Genomic DNA, 20,290 nt, shown 5'->3' on the forward strand with positions numbered 1-20,290 from the left:
AAGCAGCAGCATCTGAAATCTCTGTTAGTGTTGGGTCGTCTTGGAGCAGTCTGACTGTCATGCATTTCTCTCTCTCTCTCTCTCTCTCTCCCTCTCTCTCTCTCTCTCTTTCTGTCTTTCTCTCTCTCTCACTTTCTCTCTCTCTCTCTCTCTCTCTCTCTCTCTCTCTCTCTCTCTCTCTCTCTCTCTCTCTCTTTCTCTCTTTCTCTCTTTCTCTCTGCCAGTCACAATGTAGGGCTCCATTTAGTGTTTGACCTCTCAGTCAACCTTTACACCAGTCATTGGTTTCTGTGCAACACACACACACATGATTTAGGCTATGGCATTTTTGCCTCAAGTTCCTGAGGAGGCAGCAGTTCGTTCTTTGTCTTGTGTCAGTTCCTCTGTTGATGCATGTAGACACAGTATTCTACCCAAAACCAAAGAACACACACATCTCCGGCAGGACGGGTGTGTTCTGTCCTCTGCTGTCCACACACACCATCCACCCTGATTCTTTGCCAGGGAACTACATCACTTCCTTTTCCTGCTTGCCTCACAGGAAGTAAACCCAGAGGCGCAACGGTGACCGTGAGCTACCCTGCAACACGGCCCGCCTCCTTTTGTTCCCGGCCAGATAACGTGTTCAACACAAACACCCGCTCCAAGTGATTGTGTCTGCCACCGCACGGCTAAATATAGGGATAAAGCTATACCAGGGATCATTAAAGGGAAAGGTTGAAAACCAACAGTCCTTCAAGGCCTGTATTCATAAAGACTCTCAGAGTAGGAGTGCTGATCTAGGATCAGGTTCCCCCCCGTCGATATAATCATATTCACTAGGATCCAAAACCGATCCTAGATCAGCACCTACTCTGAGGTGCTTAAAGAATATTTATGAGTATTGGCCCTGGGCTGATTAGAGTGGAAGGTTGAAAACCAACAGTACATCTGGGCTTTAAACATTTTACATATACATGACATTTTCACCCAGGTCTTTCTGTACATTTGTTAATTTTATATTATTATTATTAATTTCCATTACATTTGAGTCATTTAGCAGACGCTCTTATCCAGAGATTCTTACAGGAGCAATTAGGGTTCAGTGCCTTGCTCAAGGGCATATCGGCATCATTTTCACCTCGTCGGCTAGGGGATTCAAACCCTTCGGTTACTGTCCCAGCATTCTTAACCGTTAGGCTGCCTGCCGCCCTTTAGGTCTGTAATTAACAAAAGAGGTGCTGTACAGTACGTGTGAGGGACTTGACCTATGTTTAGCTAATGCTTGGCCGCTGACTTGTTTGGAATGTTGGTTGGTTCCCCTTCTCCTGGAATCCTGCCCCATTTTACTCACCACAGCCCCTCTGGCCTTACTCTGCCCAGCCCCAATCACACACCCTCTCCCTCCCCTACTGGACGGGTGGATATGTGATCCCCGGGCACCTGGCTGAATTTGGGCCGCGCCAAGGGCCACACAGGATGTCTGAGGGACGTCCGTCTGGCTGGAGAGAGGCACAGGCAGACGGACGGATTGAGGGATGGCTAGCTAGGGCAGAGAGGGGAACCACCCGCCAGCTCTCAAATGTCCCTGTAGCACTAACCACATGCCATGTGTGTGTGCGTGTGTGGGTGTGTATGCATGCATGTGTGCGTGCGTGCTTGGGAGTGTTGCCTGAGAGTGGGAGTATTCTATTCTGTCTACAGGATGGGAGGATTTTATTATCTTGATGGAAGTAGTGTATGTTTGGGAGGGAGACATAGTTTATATTGTTGCTAGTCACAGTGAGGTGTAGGACTAGGCCTAATCACTAGTTACGGTGAAGATTTTATGGTGTGTGTGTGTGTGTGCGTGCGTGCGTGTGTGCGTGTGTGCGTGTGTGTGTGTGTGTGTGTGTGTGTGTGTGTGTGTGTGTGTGTGTGGTGTGTGTGTGTGTGTGTGTGTGTGTGTGTGTGTGTGCGTGTGTGCGTGTGTGCGTGTGTGCGTGTGCGCGTGGGGTGTGTGTGTGTGTGTGTGTGTGTGTGTGTGTGTGTGTGTGTGTGTGTGTGTGTGTGTGTGTGTCTGAGCCTCTCCCCGCATGCAAACACTGGAAAGGAGTGGAAATGACAAAAGGAAAAGCAGGATTAGAAATAAATAAATAGGTTCTAGTTTGTGTTGTTGAACGGAGGTCCAGTCAGTGACACAGAACCTCGTTTATTTTTGTTTATGCCAAAATGCGTTGTTGTTTTTGGGCTGCGGTTATGTCACAAAGGCCAGGTGATGTCACTGTGCAAAAAGGTCAAGGGTGAGGAAAGAGGGATGGCAGGGTCGGAGGTTAACTGCAATGCATTGTGGGGGTGTCATTTGCGTCTCCAAAAGCCTTCAGCACAGAAATGCTGTCCCCTACTCCTCCCCTCTCCCTATTGGAGGGCTGGTTGGGTAGAGGCGTCAGCATGCTTTCCCACCAGAAACAGTTCGGAAGAGTTTGTGCGTATATTATGACGGCATTTTGTGACGTTTTTGTTCATTTTAGACTTCGGTGAGGTTTTTTTCAGTTGTTCAGGCACACGCCATTTTTTCTTGAGGCAAGCCGAAGTTAGTAGCCGAAGTCGGTAGCCGAAGTCTACACCCCTTCGTCTGTGATTGGTCAACAGTAGGGGTTTTTCAGTAAAGTCGAGAGACGACTCGTTTTCATGAACATGTTTTCATTGAGAAATACTGCACCAAACATAGCATGTTAGACGTAAAAGTGACTACGCCGTCTCAAAATGGACAGTACTAACACACACACTCACACACACAGGAAGCCCTAACCTTATGTTTGTCTCTGTATCCAAGAATGCTGCTGTAATTACTCTGAGTTGCCTATGTTCCTTCGAGGTTCACAACCTTCTATAAATACCAGCCCAAATTACAAGCTTCCCAGCTTCGGCCATGTTGGAATTCACTGAGAAAACTAGACTAGTCTCCTGGAACCAAACAAGAGTTGTGAAACACAGTCATTAATGAGTTATTTGGTTATATGACACTCGGGTGGCGGTGCTGCTGTAGTCCCAGGGTGGTTGTAGAGGAGTTCCTGGCCTCTGGGAGGGGTGGGCTTGTGTTGGTCGCGTCACACCTTTTTACCGGCAGCCTGTCTAGTGTTCTAGTGTCTGCCGTCTAGGCTTCTTGTTGGGATGTAAATGCCTCGTAATACGGAGGGGCTATAGTGTCTCAGCTTGGTCTTAGTCAGCTGTGAGGGCCTCTCTCTCTCTCTCTCTCTCTCTCTCTCTCTCTCTCTCTCTCTCTCTCTCTCTCTCTCTCTCTCTCTGTCTGACCCACTCTCTTTTTCTCTCTTTTTTTGTTTATCTCTCTCTTTCTCTCTCACTCTGTTTCTCTGTTTCTCTCTCTCTGTTTCTCTCTCTGTCTCTCTCCCTCTGTCGTCTGTTTCTCTCTCTCTGTTTCTCTCTCTCTTTGTCTCACTTGAGGATCCCCCCATAACTTTCCTACCACAGCGGCCCTTTCTGCTGTTTAAGTTGTTTCTTTGTACTGTATCTCTTCCTATCTTTCTGTTGGTTTCTCCCTCCAGTCTAACTCCCCCCCCTTTGGAAGAAAATGACCTCTTCCATTCCAAGTTAGAACACTAGATCCTGGTTGTAATCTGGGTCTAAATGAGGTGGAACCACCACTACTACTACTACTCGCATTCTAAAGATGAAACCATCCGCTTTTATCCAATGGCTGTAATTACTACCCCAATCCTGCTCCGAGACACGAAACACATCCATTAACCTGTAAGAAAAGAAAGAAAGAAATAAACATTAGTCTACAATTGTGATGACTGATTGCATATATCGTCAATACGACAGCAGCAGATGTTTTTGAAGGGGGGGGGGACATTGAAGGGGGGGGCATTTTACTGAAGGTGTTTTTTTAAAGGGCCGGTGCCACTGATTCTGTTTTGTGTGTGAAGAACACTGAGGGGTGTGGCTGCTGGAGCCAACATGGTGGAGGGTGGGGCACGGTGACCATTTGGCACGTGGTATCTAAAGGGGCTTATTACTGCTAATGGGGGAGTCTGTCTCCTCCAGACACACTATGGCTCCCACCCCGACAGCCATCGACGACACTTTGCGGCTCCCTAGCAAATGTAACACCACAACTCAAAAAAACACTAAAGGGCTACAAGACAGGTCTTCCCAGGGAAAAGTTGGTCGGGAAACGTTGCGACTACGCTAAAGTGACGTGGAAGAAACGTTTCAGCGCGACACTTACTGGGGGCCAGGGTTGCAGTGGTAACACGTACACACACACACTGCGTGTCAGCGGCTGACACGGTTGGTGTGAACTACGGCTTTGAGTGCTTGGGGTGCATGTGAGAGGGTAGTGACCGGGAGGGAGTAAGAGGGTCAAGAGGTTTGTGTCAGACTGAACTGTGTGGAAAGACTTTAGGTCCCATTTTGACCACTGAAAAAACACTTACGGCCAATCATGCTTCTACTCCTGGTGGTATTACATATCAGCGGATACATTTTGAGCCACTGTTAGGAGCTAGTAACACAAGCATCTCTCTGCACCCGCGATAACATCTGCTAAACTGTGTACGCAACCAATATCCTTTGATTTGATTTCTATGCGAGGACTGAAGCGATGGTTTTGAGTGTGTTTCTGTAATAAAGTTAGTATTTGTGTTCCCTCCCTTGCAGAGATCGAGGCCAAAGAGGCGTGCACCTGGCTCCGGGCTGCCGGTTTCCCACAGTACGCCCAGCTGTACGAAGGTAAGGACCCCTAAGAACCCCTGCGACAGCCGTCCACAGCTGTGCCTGATCTGTCCCTGGCACAAGGGGGTGACAAGCGAATGACCGAGGCAAATCGGAAAAGCTAACATCATCGCTGGCCCGAGCTTTATGATTTTTTGCCAATGTCCCTTTTCCCACAGACCGTGTGAAAATGTCACAGTAACAGTGAAATCCTGGTGGTGGTAGATTTTCTAGGTCACGTGAACTTTAGGATAGTTGTTTTCTCACCAAACATCAGGCCAAATTAACGTTACACAGTTCATATCTTTCCATCTGATGAAGTCATGGTTGATTTTAGAGAAGGAGAGAGAGAGAGAACCCACCCTTCATTTTCTTCCAGTCTGTCGGCTCTTCCGTTTACAGACTAACTCTATGTGACAGACTGTCGTGACCTAAAATGTTGAACCTCAAATGTTAATTTGAGCAAATTTACTCGCTATGCTAATTTTAATGGACAAACACAAGATAGGCTGTTCTGTTGACGTCCTCTCCAAGTTGGTATTTTAATTTTATAGCTGAAATCCAGAACATTCTAAAGACTGTAGAGCAATCCAATGACACGCAAGACTCCTCTTTTCCTGTCCTCTTTCCTTCGATCTCCATGGTACTCCAATCCTTTTACCATCTGAAGTGCTAATTCTCCCCTCCCCTCCAAGTTGCCTTGCTTATGCAGAAACACACACACCACACACACACACATTCCTGAGGTGCCAGCTGTGTGTTTTTGTTTTGCCTCAGTGAACCTCAATGTTGCAGACACACAAGTGAAACAATTACCAAAACCCTAAAGCCAAAAGGTATTCTCATACGTAACCTGAAAACGTGCCTGCACAGCCCATACCCTTTTATGTAATCCGAGAGACCTTAAAGCATGATATAACTAGCTTTGTCAACAGTTCGTTAGTCGTTGCCATTGAACCGTGCTGGGTGTTCTATCTACCAAGACACTGGGGCGTTCGCCATGTTTTTGGAGAGGTGATTAAGGTTGTGTGTGACAGCCGACACACACACACACACACACACACACACACACACACACACACACACACACACACACACACACACACACACGAGAGAGAGAGAAGCACACACATACACAGAGAGAAGCACACACGCACAGAGGTGCACACACACGATTACAAAGAGAGGTACACACACACCAACACACACACCAAACCGTCCATCCGACAGATTTGTGATGAGCTATGTTGACTCATACCAGGTCACTCTGATGAGTACAGAATTCGTGCTGACACATGACACATTCCCCCCAGTCTTTATCCTAGCACATTCTGTGTTCTATTATCTCTGGCTGTAAGGGACTCCTGCCCCACAGCAGATAAGGCAGATAGTACTGTCACAGTACAGCTTGTGAAAGGTTAAACTGAAAAGCCGTCGTTTTCTAATCACCGTTGGCCCTTAGGCTTGCGTTCAAAAAATGGCGCCCTACTTTTAACCAGGGCCCGTACGTTTCTGGTTAGAAGTAGTGCACTATAAATGGAATAGGGTGCCATTTGGCCATTTGGGAGGCGGACTAGGTAGCTAGGAGACAAGGATCTGTAGGATACCCCGACTAGAGTCATCATTGCATTCTTGTCTCCGTCCAATACATTCCTTTATAATTGATGAATCTCTCTTTTTCTTTCACATGTTTTTACTCAAATCTTCATCAGCAGACATGAGTGGGGGTTCAAGTCCCAAATGTCACCCTATTCCATTTATAGTGCACTAATTCTAACCAGAAACGTACGGGCCCTGGTTAAAAGTAGGGCACCATTTTTTAGAGTGAGTTTGAATCCCAGATTTCCCCTTTAATAAAGTGAGTTTGAATCCCAGATTGCCCCTTTAATAGAGTGAGTTTGAACCCCAGATTTCCCCTTTAATAGAGTGAGTTTGAACCCCAGATTGCCCCTTTAATAGAGTGAGTTTGAACCCCAGATTGCCCATTTAATAGAGTGAGTTTGAATCCCAACTTGCCCCTTTAATAGAGTGATATAGAGAAGAGAGAGTGAGATAATCAGAGGACTCCTTTAATGGGGGAGTACCTATTGTCATTCTACTGTCAACCCCCGCCCACACTCACCCCCCTGCTGCCCAGGTCTGAATGGTACAGCTGTGTTTGTTTGGCCAGCTAAGACGCCACTTCCTCTTAGCTTTCATTGTGGTGTGTGTCGGATGTGTGTGGGTTGTGTGTGGGGGGAGGAAAGGAAGAGGGTGACATTTGTGAAGACAGTAGTGACAGCGAGTTACATTTTTGTAAATGTTAGTTTGCAATGGATTGTGTCTGCTTGCTGGTGCAATTAAAGACATTAAAAAATGTACTCCCTCTCTCCCTCTCTCTCTGTATCTCTCTCCCTCTCGGTTTCAGATGGCTTGTTCCCCATTGAAATTGTGTCTGTGACCAGGGACCATGATTTCCTGGACCGGGATGCCATCGAGGCTCTGTGCAGGTGAGACTTCTCCTTCTCCTCCACTTCTCTTTTTCTTCATCTCTCACTTCTCCAGAAGTCAACAACTGAACCTGTAGAGCATTCTTGTAGGTCTCCACTCCTCTCTCTTCCCTCCTCTCCTCTCTCTTCCCCCTCTCCTCTCTCTTCCCCCCTCTCCTCTCTCTATGCCCTCCTCTCCTCTCTCTTCCCTCCTCTCCTCTCTCTTCCCTCCTCTCCTCTCTCTTCCCTCCTCTCCTCTCTCTTCCCCCTCTCCTCTCTCTTCCCCCCTCTCCTCTCTCTATGCCCTCCTCTCCTCTCTCTTCCCTCCTCTCCTCTCTCTTCCCTCCTCTCCTCTCTCTTCCCTCCTCACCTCTCTCTTCCCTCCTCACCTCTCTCTTCCCTCCTCACCTCTCTTCCCTCCTCACCTCTCTCTTCCCTCCTCACCTCTCTCTTCCCTCCTCACCTCTCTTCCCTCCTCACCTCTCTCTTCCCTCCTCTCCTCTCTCTTCCCCCTCTCCTCTCTCTTCCCCCCTCTCCTCTCTCTATGCCCTCCTCTCCTCTCTCTTCCCTCCTCTCCTCTCTCTTCCCTCCTCACCTCTCTCTTCCCTCCTCACCTCTCTCTTCCCTCCTCACCTCTCTTCCCTCCTCACCTCTCTCTTCCCTCCTCACCTCTCTCTTCCCTCCTCACCTCTCTTCCCTCCTCACCTCTCTCTTCCCTCCTCACCTCTCTCTTCCCTCCTCACCTCTCTCTTCCCCCTCTCCTCTCTCTTCCCTCCTCACCTCTCTCTTCCCTCCTCACCTCTCTCTTCCCTCCTCACCTCTCTCTTCCCTCCTCACCTCTCTTCCCTCCTCACCTCTCTCTTCCCTCCTCACCTCTCTTCCCTCCTCACCTCTCTCTTCCCTCCTCACCTCTCTCTTCCCTCCTCACCTCTCTTCCCTCCTCACCTCTCTCTTCCCTCCTCACCTCTCTCTTCCCTCCTCACCTCTCTCTTCCCCCTCTCCTCTCTCTTCCCTCCTCTCCTCTCTCTATGCCCTCCTCTCCTCTCTCTTCCCTCCTCTCCTCTCTCTTCCCCCTCTCCTCTCTCTTCCCTCCTCTCCTCACCTCTCTCTTCCCTCCTCTCCTCTCTCTTCCCTCCTCCTCTCTCTATGCCCTCCTCTCCTCTCTCTTCCCTCCTCTCCTCTCTCTTCCCCCTCTCCTCTCTCTTCCCTCCTCTCCTCACCTCTCTCTTCCCTCCTCTCCTCTCTCTTCCCTCCTCACCTCTCTATGCCCTCCTCAGCTCTCTTCCCTCCTCACCTCTCTATGTCCTCCTCACCTCTCTATGTCCTCCTCACCTCTTCTCTTTCTCAACCTTCACCCACTTTTATGTTCCATTGTCTATTTATTTTTTCTTCTTCTCTAAATCTGTCTATCTGTTAATCTTGTCTGCAATAGGGGAAAGCATAGTGAAGATAGCGAAGAAAGTATATCTTCAAAGATGGCATGCTCTGCAGGTTGGGTTTGAGATGAAAGAGGAACGCGATAAGCCTCTCCTTTCTCCCTCGGCCTCTTTCTCTCTATCTCTCTTCTTTCTCTCTCTACCTCTCTCTACGCCTTTCTCTTTCATTATGCTTCTATCTCTTCAGCTTTTCCATACATCCTCCCTCTCTGTCCTCTCTCTCTGCCCTCCCCCTCTCTCTCTCTCTAAGTGATGAGGTATGATACATGCACCGTGGGGCTGTGAATGTTTACTTCTCTCCAATTAGAGACGTTTTGTACCGTTGTCCTGTTCTCTCCATCTCTCTTGTCTTATCTCTCCACATTCCCTCCTCGCTCCGTCTCCACGGTCACGCTATGTTCTTGTTGTCGTTTTTAAAGAAAATAAATCTAGAACATTCCCTCCTTTCGCCACACCTGGGTGGCTTCTAGGCCCAAGGGGTTGTGGGTAACATTTAAAGGGCTATCTATCATGTTATATAATGTCATGTCAGTGGTAAAGCTCCTATGGTGTCACTTTCAATAGCGGGGGTGCATAAAGATGGTGGCCCACATGCACTTACCACAAATACGTTGTTTTCCTAAGTTTGCCCATTGTACATAGCTCTCCGTTATTTTTTTGTTCATTTTTATTTTGTTGTTTCTTTTATTATAATATTCTAATTTTTTTATTTTTTATTATTATAGTTTTTTTATTATTTTTTTAATTTTTATGGTCACTGGCAGAGTATACATGATCCCAATTTTACCTTCAAGACGCCTGCAATTTGGACTCCATTCCAGCCATTATTATGAGCAGCCCTCCACTCACCAGCCTCCTCTGTTACTGAACAGTTGACTCCTGGGACCAGTGAAGTAACTTCAATGCATGTAAATACAGTTGTTCAAAGTGCATCTATCAGATTTATCAGGGGTGAGTGGACTTTTCCAGTTGATCTAGGTTACGTCCCAAATGGCACCCTATTCCCTGTATAGTGCACTACTTTTGACCAGAGTTTGGGTCCTGGTCAAAAGTAGTGCACTAAATAGGGAATAGTGTATTGAAGCAAGGCTTCAGAAGTCATCAGTCTATTCGAGCCTCTCAACCCCTTCCTCAATCCCTCTCTCTCCATCCCTCCCTCTATCCTTCCCTTTCTCAACCCCTTCCTCCCTCCATTGTCACATGATCTGCTTTCAGAGCTTTCCAGAGGGGAGTGCACAAACACACACACACACACCACACACACACACACACACACACACACACACACACACACACACACACACACACACACACACACACACCACACACACACACACCACTACTAACTACTACTACTACTACTACCCCCCACCCCCTCGCCAGGTGTCCAGCGGGATAAGCTTCCCCCTCCCTCCTTCCCCCTTTGTCGTCTTTTTGTCGCCAATCTAGCTGATTTCTCTCTCTTTTCATTCCTTCTCTTCTTCCCCTCTTATCCCGGCTTATCCTTCAGCGCCTCATTAGCTGCTCGCCTCCCTCTCTCTCTCTCTCTCTCTCTCTCTCTCTCTCTCTCTCGCTCTCTCTCTTCCTCTCTCTCTTCTTCTCTCTCTCTCTTCCTCTCTCTCTCTTCTTCTCTCTCTCTTCCTCTCTCTCTCCTCTTCTCTCTCTATCTCTCTCTCACTCTCTCTTCCTCTCTCTCTTCTTGTCTTTTCTCTCTCAGGAGTCTGTCTCTGTCAGAGGCTTGTTGTTGGGGCTTTTGCCAGGACTCCTCCAAGTGTGTGTCTGTGTGTGTTTATGTATCTGATTGTGTATCTGTATCTATTTGCAGGAGACTGAACACCCTCAACAAGTGTGCCCTGATGAGACTGGAGATCTCCCCACAGAGAAAGAGAGTAAGTTCCTCCCTCCTCTTCCTCCCTCCTCTTCCACCCTGCTCTTCCTCCCTCCTCTTCCTTCCTCCTCTCCCACCCTCCTCTTCCACCCTGCTCTTCCTTCCTCCTCTCCCACCCTCCTCTTCCACCCTCCTCTTCCACCCTCCTCTTCCACCCTTCTCTTCCACCCTGCTCTTCCACTCTTTCACACCCCAAAATCCCCTAATTCTTCAGAACTTTTCCAACTCCAGTTTTGTTTTTCCTACCTGTCCTCCAACTCCGACCTCCTTATAGCCTGGGGTGTGAAAGTCTCTCTCTCTTCTCTTCTAATGAAAAGGCACCTGTCTTTTTATCAAGCCCTTTGTGAAGAGCCCAAGGCAAGGAAAGATAGCTTTTATGTCCAAATGAAGGGCTTGCTGTTCACGCGGCTGGCCCTTCTTCCTCAGGCCTGATCCTGAACACACACATACAGACATACACACACAAACATCACTTTCTCATATCATTGTCCATAAAAGGGAATAGTATGTCACTGCGGTATGTTTTTGCTCTTGATTCTACATCTGAAGTCGGTGTGTGTGTGTGTGTGTGTGTGTGTGTGTGTGTGTGTGTGTGTGTGTGTGTGTGTGTGTGTGTGTGTGTGTGTGTGTGTGTGTGTGTGTGTGTGTGTGTGTGTGTGTGTGTGTGTGTGTGTGTGTAAATGTATCTGTTTAAGTAGCATGATTCCTGGAAGCTTGCATTTTTCATTTCTCTCCCTGTGGTTTCATTGGTTAAATTAAAAACAAGCCAGCTATTGGCCATGATTGTCACGCCCTGACCTTAGAGATCCTTATTATTCTCTATGTTTGGTTAGGTCAGGGTGTGACTCGGGTGGGAAAGTCTATTTTTTCTATTTCTTTGTTTTTGGCCAAGTGTGGTTCCCAATCAAAGGCAGCTGTCTATCGTTGTCTCTGATTGGAGATCATATATAAGTTGTCATTTTCCTTTTGGGTTTTGTGGGATCTTGTTTTCTGTTCAGTGTCTGTGCCTGACAGAACTGTTCGCTTTCGTTTTGTTTGCTGTAGTTATTTTGTTTTAGTGTTTCTTGAATAAACTAATCATGAACACTTACCATGTCTACTTGGTCTACTTCTACCACCAACGAGAGCCGTTACAATGATACCCAGAACCTACCGCAAACAATCCAAACTAATCCAAACTAAACCAAACTACCCCAAACTAAACCATCAGGACACTAAGAAGCTTTGTTTGTCAAAATCTTCCTCCCATTAACTTCCATTCTGTAATTACCTAAAATCTTAAACAAGCTAGTTCCTTGATCTCTGTGTGTGTGTGTGTGTGTGTGTGTGTGTGTGTGTGTGTGTGTGTGTGTGTGTGTGTGTGTGTGTGTGTGTGTGTGTGTGTGTGTGTGTGTGTGTGTGTGTACGTGTGCGTGAGTTGGTATTCAATGGGATAACCCTCGCTGTGTCACCTTTCATCAAGGAGTCAACAGAGGAGGGTCAAAGGAGGTATTTGCTCTCTGTTCAGACTGACAGTTATTTACCTCCCTAGTCAGCATAGAAACGCATTGACTTCAATCCCTACTCTGTCTATAGAGGGTGGCAGGTAGCCTAGTGGTTGAGACTGAAATGTTGCTGTGTCGAATCCCTGAGCTGACTAGGTGAAAAATCTGTCGAGGTGCCCTTGAGCAAGGCCCTTAACCCTAATTGCTCCTGTATGTCGCTCTGGATAAGACCGTCTGCTAAAATGTAAGTGTATATCTCTCCCGCTTTTGAAATGTGTTTTCCTCGTAGTTGTTGAAATCAGAGATGTGACGTTGTTTATGACGTGTCAAAACACCCACGGCCACAGGAGTGAATGAATGCAGATGAAGATAAGACTGACCATCTAGATAGTTCTAGGTGTTGACATTGTTGTTATTGAGCTCAAAAGTCAGTATATCAGACAGAAAGAGTTTCTAGCCGTCATGATCAAAGCTGAAGTAAGAAAGGCCAGTGTGTGTCGTGGTGAGTGGAGAGCGGGGTCATAAAATGAGGACCCGGGGTTTTATTTGATGGACTTTTGTCCCCATCGCTCTCAGCCACCGTGAAGGAGGCGCCTGTGAAGTCTGGAGGCTCCCGCGCCCCTCCTCTGCCCCCCGGCTCCCTGGTCCCCTCTGCAAGCAGTTTCACTTTCCAGAATTAGGGGGACAGACTGGCCCTGTGGGGACGATAGGATGGTTACACCTCTGTGGGGGTGAGGGTGGGGGGGTTGCCCTAGCCTGGCCGGCTGACGTGTAAACTTCTCGGATCGGGGTGGAATTTCCTGGACTCCCCTCGGGACGTATGTGTGTGTGTGTGTGTTTGCAAGAGAGAGACAGATAGAGAGACTCTGTTGTCGTTTTCACGGTCAGGGATAAGTTCCAACACAATAACAACCATTAACCAGCTGTGTGTGAATCTTATCTCTGTGAAATGTTCCAGCGGTCGGGAGGGAGTTGAGGAATGTCTACTGATCTGCTGTCTGTGAATATCCCTGCTGCTCTCACACAAAGGCTCTGTCCCAAACAGCACCCTTTTCCATATATAGTGCACTACTTTTGACCAGAGTTCTATGGGCCCTGGTCTCAAGTAGTGCACTCTGAGGGAATGGATGGTCATTTGGGACACACAAAGTCATCTGGACAGAATACAGGGCAGCTCGTTTGACTTCATGGCCATTCACCTTTTAGAAAGAGATTTCATGTTAAAACGTTGTTCATAGACATGAAACAGAGAAAGAAAATCTTGAAAATATGACGTCTTTTTGATTAAATTGTAATTTCTTTGTGCATTTTTTTTCTTCTTATAGTGATAATGTGTCACCAGCGGGTTGACATTTATTGTCATGAAACTGAGAGGCAGAACTGAGAGACTTCCACTACATGGGATATATTGTAAAAATTCATGATTTTTTTTTTGGGGGGGGGGGGTTTGGCTTAATTTAAGATTAGGGTTTGGCATTAGGGTTAGCAGTGTGGTTAAGGTTAAGGTCAGGGTTAAGTTAAGGTTTAAAATCAGATTGTATTACTTTGTGGCTGTGCCAGCTAGTGACCACTCTGCAGAGCTGCCTCCAGAACAAGATTCATGACGAAAAATGCTAACCTGCCCCCACCCCCCTCTGTCTTCTCTCTCTCTACTCCAGAGTGAGGATTCAGACGAGGAAGAGCCATGCGCCATCAGTGGCCTTTGGACCTTCCAGCGGGACAGCAAGCGCTGGTCTCGCCTGGAGGAGCTGGATGTCTTCTTCCTCCCGGGTGGAAACCAGCCACCCTTCTCCCAGGTCCAGAGACCCTCGGCCGGTCAGGGGCAGCTCCGCGAGGGCCTGAGCTCCGAGAGTGTGCTGACGGATCTCAGCGAGCAGCCTGAGGTGGCCTCACTTCACAGCAGCGGGAGCATGGGAGAGGGAGGGATAGTCGACGGTGCCACATCTAGCGATGCCACCCCGGCGGCGGGCGCCACCCGCGCCAACTCGATGGCCAGCATGTGCTCCTCCTCAGGCACGGGCGGGTCGTGCGGCGCCAACGAGGACTCGCTGTCTGACGGGCATCCGATCTCACCATTGGAGACAACCCAAGGTCACTTCTCCTTCGACGGTGAGCCCAGTGGAATTGTGGGCACAGGAGGGATAGAAGGAGGAGGGAGCGAGACTAGAGGAGGTAAGAGCACGCGCTCACGGGCCAAGAGTTTCCTCAAGCGCATGGAGAGCATCAGACTGAGGAGCGCCACTTCCAATAGCAAGAAGAAGAACGGCGGCGGGGGAAGGCCTTCCAAACTGGAGATCAGCGGGCCGGTCATCAAAGAAGGACTAGACGATGACAAGCTACGGCGCCTCAACTGCGTTGACATCTCCAGCCTTACCCTCAACCCGACCCAAACCATGACCCTGAACCATAACAGGAGCATATCCTACTCCACACAGACCAGCAACGGCAGCATGGGGAGCGCCGGAAGCACGGGCAGTAGCCAATCGGAAGCAAGCAGCGGAAGCGCCGTTAGCACCCCGAGCCCGGTGACACGAACCCGAAGCCACAGCACTGCTGCGGGGGCCAGTAAGAGAGGTGGGATGTACCTGGAAGGTTTTGACCCGTTAAGCGTGTTCCTACAGCCGCCTGGAGAACAACAACCCCCCGCTTCAACTCTACCCAAAACCAGACAGAAACCACCTCAGCAACAGCCTAGTAACCGGACAGTGTCCGAGCAAAACCAAAGCAAGCGTGGTCGCCTCAATGGAGAGAGGGAGGAGGAAGAGGAGGAGGAAGGCGTGATTTTCTTCTACCTTCCCGAAGGCCACAAACCGGGCACATTCCCCAAAGCGCTAGGCGACGGCAAACAACCACCGCAAAGTGGAAATGACGAAAACAGGCCTCTTGCCGCCGCCAGCAGGCGCTATCTCGGTAGCAGATGCCAAACGCGTCGCGGCTCCACTGGCTCGGCAGACAGCCGCCTGAGTGTCTACGACAATGTGCCCAACGTGGCCTATCAAGGCGAGGAAGACGATGAAGACAACGAAGAAGGGGAGGGGCCAAAGTTGGAGGATGTGCTGGAATGCGTCAACGGCCTGCAGCGATTCGTCAACACCTGGACGGACAGGGTGGCAGCCGGAGTAGAGGACGACGAAGAGGAAGAAGAAGAGGGGGATTCGGATTCAGCATTGGATTCGGCGTCTCCATGTCCGTCCTCACCTTTGCAGAACCGGCTGGAGGAGACGGACAACGGGAGCGACCAGGACAGCACAGGCAACCCTCTGGGAGAAGGAGAGAGGGAAGAAGGAGAGGGGGAAGAAGCCATGAGGGAGAGGAGGGACTCCGGAGTGGGAGCCTCTCTCACCAGATCTAACAGGTCAGTAATTAATTCATGAATCACCTCTCTGTTAATCAATCTATAGATATCACCAATATTGTTATTATCGCCATTTGAGAAAATGTCCTGTGTGTTAAGATGAAGGACTGTCGAGCTCAATTCAACATTCTTAAGTGTTTGGATGAAGGGTTGAGAGAGAGAAAGGGTGAGAGAGAGGGTGAGAAGGACGGTGAGAAAGAGGGTGGTGGAATGGAGGTGCACAAACAGACATAGAAAGAGGGAGAAAGAAGGATGTACAGAAAGTAAGAGAAAGAGAGAGATGGGTAGAGTTACAGAAAGAGAAAGAGAGATATGGGTAGAGGAACAGAAAGAGAAAGAAATAAAGTTAGACGGAGGGAGAAACACACAGGCAGAGTGGACATGTTGAGACGACTCTCCCAGCCCTGACCCTTACGTAACCGGCTGTCATGGCGATGAGGTGCAGTGAATACCTCGGACCTCGGGAATGCCGATCCGTCTCCGTGACAATGCAGCCATTCCCTCAGGAATCCACAGGCAGAATTCCAGAAGGTTTCCGACGCTCCCATACCCGCTGACAGCCAGGCGAGATCAGTGCTTCCCAACTCCAGTCCTTGAGTTCCCCCATAAGCACCCGGTTTTGTTGTAGCACCGGACAAACTCACCTGATTCAACTCATTGAGGGCCTGATGATTAGTTGACAAGTTGAATCAGGTGTGCTTGTCCAGGGCTACAATAAAAATGTGTAGTTTTGGGGGTATTGGAGGAACGGAGTTGGGATCCTCTGGGCTAGATCAATCCCTGTTATCCCAATGAGCATCTCTTAACACAGGGGTCATAGGACTCGTCTGGATGGATGTCCTGCTAGTCACCTCATCAGAGGAGAGGGCTTTATGACCTCAGTTCAAGTTCTGAAAATGATGAAGACGTATCTTCTCCTATATGTCTCTGTGTGTGAACACTTGTGTGTTTTGTTTATTTTTCCCTAATATATGTTAACCTATATATTTTCACATATATATATTTTACACACATATTTGATACATATTTATATGAAATTCTTTGTTTTTGTATTTGGAAGAAAAAAATGTGTGTTTTTGTATTTGGAAGTTTGATTGTGCTTCTGATAGCTCTCAGTATTGTTCTGTATGCTGTGCAATATATTAGGTTAACACATATGTTTCTCTCTACCCAAGGCCTCAGAAACTGCGCTGGCCCAGTTTCCAGGCCTCCCACCGGCCCAGTCACTCCTGGGCCCAGCGGCAGATGGGCTGCCAGTCAGTACTGCAGATGAACCTGCTCCAGAAGCTCTGCCTGCTCCAGCTTACAGCCCTCCTGGAGAAACACACCCCGACCAACAAACACGGCTTCAGCTGGTGAGTCGTCGTCGGCGGCCATTTTGAATAGTCAAGGTTCATAAGACTTTGGGTTTGGAGTTTGTGGCAAACACACTGGAAGTTTTTCTCACAAGAGGTCTCACACGAAAACAGCTGAAAATGCAGGCCCCAAAAAATTATATCGAGTGTATGTATAAAAACCCTTGTTAGCCTATAGCCTATAGCCTAGCATGCTGCTCCGATAGCGCTAGTTGTAGCCTAGGCCTACAAACAAATAGACAACCACAACAAACATAGTCTCTATTTTTCCTCTAGTTGGAATTCCTCCCACTCTTCTCCCACAAATAGGAGCCTGTTGGGTCTGAACGTAAGGGGGGTGGGGTTTCAACATTCTTTTCCCAGGCTAGCTAATTGCTGGGAACGCGGGTGCACTGGTATACGTTGTCATCTTTTGACGGGGGCAATCACAGAGTTCACACGCACAGACTGTTAGAATGAAGACCTGGAGGCCGAGTCTGTAGCCTCAGTCCTCGACAATTACCAGAATGACCGAACCCCCCCAATAATACTGTCTAATAATACTAATAATTCTCCATCATGCAATTATAGATTATGGCCACTGGTTCCAGATTGTCCAATGTCACTCGGTATCCCCTTTGGTGTCTCCGCCTTCTGGGGATGTCTGTGGGGACTGTTGAGACTGCAGTCCAGGGGATGTATTCTTCTATCATTCTCTTACATGGAATTCTCTCTGTCACTCTCCCTTTTATATTTCTCTTTCCCTCCCTTCCTTCCCTCACCGCAACTCTCTCTCTCTCTCTCTGTCTATCTAATTTACTCTCTCTCTCTTTTTCTCTCTTTCTCTCTCTGTGTCTCTCTCTCTCTGTCTCTCTCTCTCTGGCTCTCATTCTCTCCCTCTCTTTCTCCCTCTCTCTGTCTCTCTCGTTGTCTCTCTCTCACTCTGTCTCTTTCTCTCTCTCTCTGTCTCCCTCTCTGTCTCTTTCTCTCTCTCGGTCTCCCTCTCTGTCTCTCTCTCTCTCCACCTCTCCCTCCCTCCATCTTCTTATCTAACCTAGCTTCATGATCTGGATTAAGCAAATAGCTCCAGCCTCACCTCAAATCTTTGTATAGTGCTGTGCTTTTCTTCACCCCTCCCAGCTTCAATGAGTCAGAGAAGTTCCACGCCTTCTCCCGGATGGCAGGGGCAGAGTAAGAGTTATGACAGGCTTACGACAGGTTTATGGCAGGCTTATGTCAGGTCTTTTAATCACTGAGACCATTTGATTTTTGAGCTGGAGGCTTGGCTGCGCATACCCAGAATTCCCTTCTGGGATTGTAGCATGTTCCCTTCTCATTTACCAAGCTGTGGTCATTCTTCTGAGAAGCGAGCGACACACACACACACACTTAAAAGCACATGATACATACACACCCATAAACATGTGTGCTCTTGTAAAACCATTATACGATCCTGGAGAGCAGTAGAACACCTGACATTCAGAGACACACACACACACACACACACACACACACACACACACACACACACACACACACACACACACACACACACACACACACACACACACACACACACACACACACACACACACACACACACACACACACAGTGACATGGTCAGTGTTAGGGGCTTGAGGCACAAACACAAAGTGCGGATGCGGATGTATACATCATTACGAACCCACCCTCCTTACCCTCTCCTCCCTCTCCCTTCTCCTCCTCCCTCCCGGTTTCTATTGTCTTTCGGCCCCAGTGTTTATCCTCCCTCTCATAAACTTGGAGAATGCTAGGCTTCTGTAGAACCCCCACACACACATACACACATACACACACACATAGAGTATAAACACACACGCGCGCACACACACACACACACACACACAATGCATTTTCAAGTTCTCCTTTTCTCATGGAAAAAAAAACACCTTAGCTAGGTGGTAGCGTGGCGTGTGCTAATGCTAATGTTAGCGTTGGTGATTCACAGTAGCAGTAAACTACTGCTCTTTCCATTTGTTTAGTGTTCAACCTTTATTTTTAGGTTTGTCAGTTGGGAACCAATTCTCATTAACAATATCCTGTGGCCTTTCAGGTGTAGGTCTAAAGGACCCCATACTGTCAAATCTTGTTTGATTAAACAGTACAGGCTTCTCCAGCTCCAGTCCTGGAGAGTTGTTGTTCCTGCCTCCACAACGCAGCAGGTGTATTACTGTTGGGCTGGAATAAAACCCTGCAAACACAGCAGGTGTATTATTGTTGGGCTGGAATGAAACCATGCACACATAGCAGGTGTATTACTGTTGGGCTGGAATGAAACCATGCACACATAGCAGGTGTATTACTGTTGGGCTGGAATGAAACCATGCACACATAGCAGGTGTATTACTGTTGGGCTGGAATGAAACCATGCACACATAGCAGGTGTATTACTGTTGGGCTGGAATGAAACCATGCAAACACAGCAGGTGTATTACTGTTGGGCTGGAATAAAACCCTGCAAACACAGCAGGTGTATTATTGTTGGGCTGGAATGAAACCCTGCACACATAGCAGGTGTATTATTGTTGGACTGGAATGAAACCATGCACACATAGCAGGTGTATTACTGTTGGGCTGGAATGAAACCATGCACACATAGCAGGTGTATTACTGTTGGGCTGGAATGAAACCATGCACACATAGCAGGTGAATTAGTGTTGGGCTGGAATGAAACCATGCACACATAGCAGGTGTATTATTGTTGGGCTGGAATGAAACCATGCACACATAGCAGGTGTATTACTGTTGGGCTGGAATGAAACCATGCACACATAGCAGGTGTATTAGTGTTGGGCTGGAATGAAACCATGCACACATAGCAGGTGTATTACTGTTGGGCTGGAATGAAACCATGCACACATAGCAGGTGTATTATTGTTGGGCTGGAATGAAACCCTGAAATCTGTCCAGGACCAGAGTAGCAGAACCCTGGAATGTAGTGGTTGTATTGAGTGTTGTAGTTTGATGTGTGTGGTAGTCATCATGCTGGCTGCTTTCTGTAGTGGATATTTACAATGTTACCGCTGCTTTGTTAGTACAGTGACAGAGTACAGGGACAGAGGTCAAAGTCCAACACCTACTTTACTCCTGTTGCAAAACCGTGTGTGTGTGGCCGTGTGTGTGTGAGTACACTCATTTGTGTGTGCGTGCGTACGTGTGTCTGTTCTGTGTGCGTGTGTGTATATGTTCTGTGTGTGTGTGTGAGTTGTTATTGGCTATTCTAACCTGTCCCTCTATGTGTGTGTGTTGTGTGTGGGTTGCAGGGCTGTGCCGAAGTTTATGAAGCGGATAAAGGTGCGGGACTACAAAGACCGAAATGTGTTTGGAGTGCCTCTGCTGCTTAACGTCCAGCGTACGGGTCAGCCCCTGCCCCAGAGCATTCAACAGGCCATGCGCTACCTACGCAGCCAATGTCTAGACCAGGTAAAGACGGTCTGTCTACCTTTCTGTCTGTCTAACCTGTCTGCCTGTCTGTCTGTCTCCTCAAGCCCCATTACACAACATACACACACAGACATGCACCCCCCCCCCCCCCCCCAATCATCATTTAGCTCCTAGCCTCCTGGTTGCATAGTTGTATATTTCCCTGG

General features: G+C 48.2%; 1 protein-coding gene across 2 annotated transcripts in view; it reads left to right on the forward strand.

Annotated features, from left to right (window-relative positions):
* The window catches only part of LOC106602231 (rho GTPase-activating protein 7), a 170,252-nt gene that overhangs the window by 140,275 nt on the left and 9,687 nt on the right, over positions 1-20,290 (forward strand). For both annotated transcript variants that reach the window (XM_045716410.2, XM_045716411.2), the window contains 6 exons: positions 4,642-4,713; positions 7,103-7,184; positions 10,425-10,488; positions 13,630-15,326; positions 16,502-16,681; positions 19,964-20,123. In XM_045716410.2, coding sequence (XP_045572366.1) covers positions 4,642-4,713; positions 7,103-7,184; positions 10,425-10,488; positions 13,630-15,326; positions 16,502-16,681; positions 19,964-20,123 — 2,255 coding nt within the window. The remainder of the gene's footprint in view (positions 1-4,641; positions 4,714-7,102; positions 7,185-10,424; positions 10,489-13,629; positions 15,327-16,501; positions 16,682-19,963; positions 20,124-20,290) is intronic.

This window comes from Salmo salar, chromosome 04, assembly GCF_965601325.2.
Source record: "Salmo salar chromosome 04, fSalSal1, whole genome shotgun sequence".
NCBI classification, from domain to species: domain Eukaryota; kingdom Metazoa; phylum Chordata; class Actinopteri; order Salmoniformes; family Salmonidae; genus Salmo; species Salmo salar.